This window comes from Myotis brandtii, unplaced genomic scaffold (genome assembly GCF_000412655.1).
Source record: "Myotis brandtii unplaced genomic scaffold, ASM41265v1 scaffold134, whole genome shotgun sequence".
In the NCBI taxonomy this organism is placed as follows: domain Eukaryota; kingdom Metazoa; phylum Chordata; class Mammalia; order Chiroptera; family Vespertilionidae; genus Myotis; species Myotis brandtii.
The window spans coordinates 334,244-335,847 of record NW_005354756.1 but is presented as its reverse complement, the minus strand read 5'-3'; the positions used below and the strand labels follow the sequence as shown (position 1 = coordinate 335,847).

Here is a 1,604-nt window from a genome sequence, read left to right as displayed (position 1 = left end):
CTATTTTTTGTCTTCTCAGTAGGTGCCACAGCTGGAATTGTGGTGAGCACTGCAGCCAGGGAGAAGGCATAGCTCATTGATGATGTAGGAACCTGAAAGATAGCGGTGTTGCAGCCCACCCACTTTGGTGACCCTGCCCTCCTATGGAAATGTTGTGTGATTTTCAGATGCACCTTAGAAAAGGGGAAGGGGGCCTCCTTGCCGCCGACGTGAACGACCACCGCCAGGCAGGGATGGTGGCAGTCCACCAGAGGTTTCATCGTGAGCATGACCCTGACCACTAAACACGTTCATAGTTATTCCTGTTTGTAGGAGACGGGGCCAGGTGGAGGCTTTCTGCGAGACAGACTGCCGGCAAGCAGGGTTACACCGTGAGTTTGACTCCTTACTTTTCGCCGACCGACCTTGGTTTTATATCGGCCTTTTGGTTCCAGGCAGAAGGAAGGGTTTAATGATCTGAGAAGCAGCAGGGAATACAATGAAGGGGGGGAAAATCAACACTGCAAAGGGCTTTTATTTTAGAGGCACCACTTCAAAAATGAGAAATCACTTCAAAACATATCAAATAGAAAATAATTTATTTCAACTTCATTTTCCTTGATGTTTGTGAGTAGTAATCATGACTTTGTGAACTCGCCTGTAAAAAGAGCCTGTCCCTTTAAATCTACACAGAAAAAGGTCTGCGAGGAGAGCACTTAAAAAGTCCACACACCGTCTCCATCCGCGACCCCCTGTGGGCGCACAGTCTCCCCACCGGCTGCAGTATTTGCAAACATGCTCTAATCTTCCATAAAGCGGCACGAGACTTAGCTTCCTGCTTACACCTTTACGCTCGCTTGGGAACTTTAACCAGAAACATGTTTACAGTTGAAACATACATTTAAACACGGCTGGTTTGGTTATGTGTATTCAATCGTGAACCGGTTTGGTGGTTTTGAGCTGAAGCCCTGACCTAAATAATATATTAATGGTCACTCATAGGAAACACGTTCAGGAAAGTAACATTATAAAATAGGGATCCATTAGAAATACATAATGGTAGTTGTATTTTCGGCAGGAAAGAAAGCACGTGTAACTTTTTCCGTATGAATATAGTTTAAACACATTATCCTGTGAAAGTATGCTTAAAAAGATCTTTTTGAAATTTAAACACTTTACGTAAAAGGTAACAAAGTAAAAAAAGTACCCTTGCTATTTGAGAAAGGCCCTGGTTGTCAATACTGCCTCCCAAGATCGTCCCGGGTGGCTTTTCTCCACTTAAAATAGAGCCCTGCCCCCGGAAGTGCAGAGTGGACTATAAACACGACCTTGTTATCTTACATACAGAGACTTGCCGCATTGAACGAGGCAGGGTTTTCTACCACAACGGTAGTGCTGTCTATATACATGACGCTCAGACAGTAGTCACCGAGAGGAAGGAATTGTACACTCTAGTGCCATCTGGGGACTTGGTGCCGTGGGTCAGGAGCTCCTGGATCGTCATCCAGTTATCCAGAATCTTCTTGTTCCTCTTCTTCATCATCTTCTTGTGGCTCAGCTCAAGGATGCTCACCTCCCTCCTGTCCTCGTCGGCGGGCTGCTCCCGGGGGCCATCCCTGCTCTGC

At 46.1% G+C, this 1,604-nt stretch overlaps 1 protein-coding gene across 1 annotated transcript in view; it reads right to left on the bottom strand.

Annotated features, from left to right (window-relative positions):
• Nucleotides 1–550: 550 nt before the first annotated feature.
• Nucleotides 551–1,604, bottom strand: part of LOC102261724 (E3 ubiquitin-protein ligase PDZRN3) — an 82,746-nt gene continuing 81,692 nt past the window's right edge. Inside the window, exon 10 of the mRNA XM_014534932.1 lies at nt 551–1,598. Within this exon, the coding sequence (XP_014390418.1) occupies nt 1,394–1,598 (205 nt within the window). The 3' untranslated portion in view covers nt 551–1,393. The remainder of the gene's footprint in view (nt 1,599–1,604) is intronic.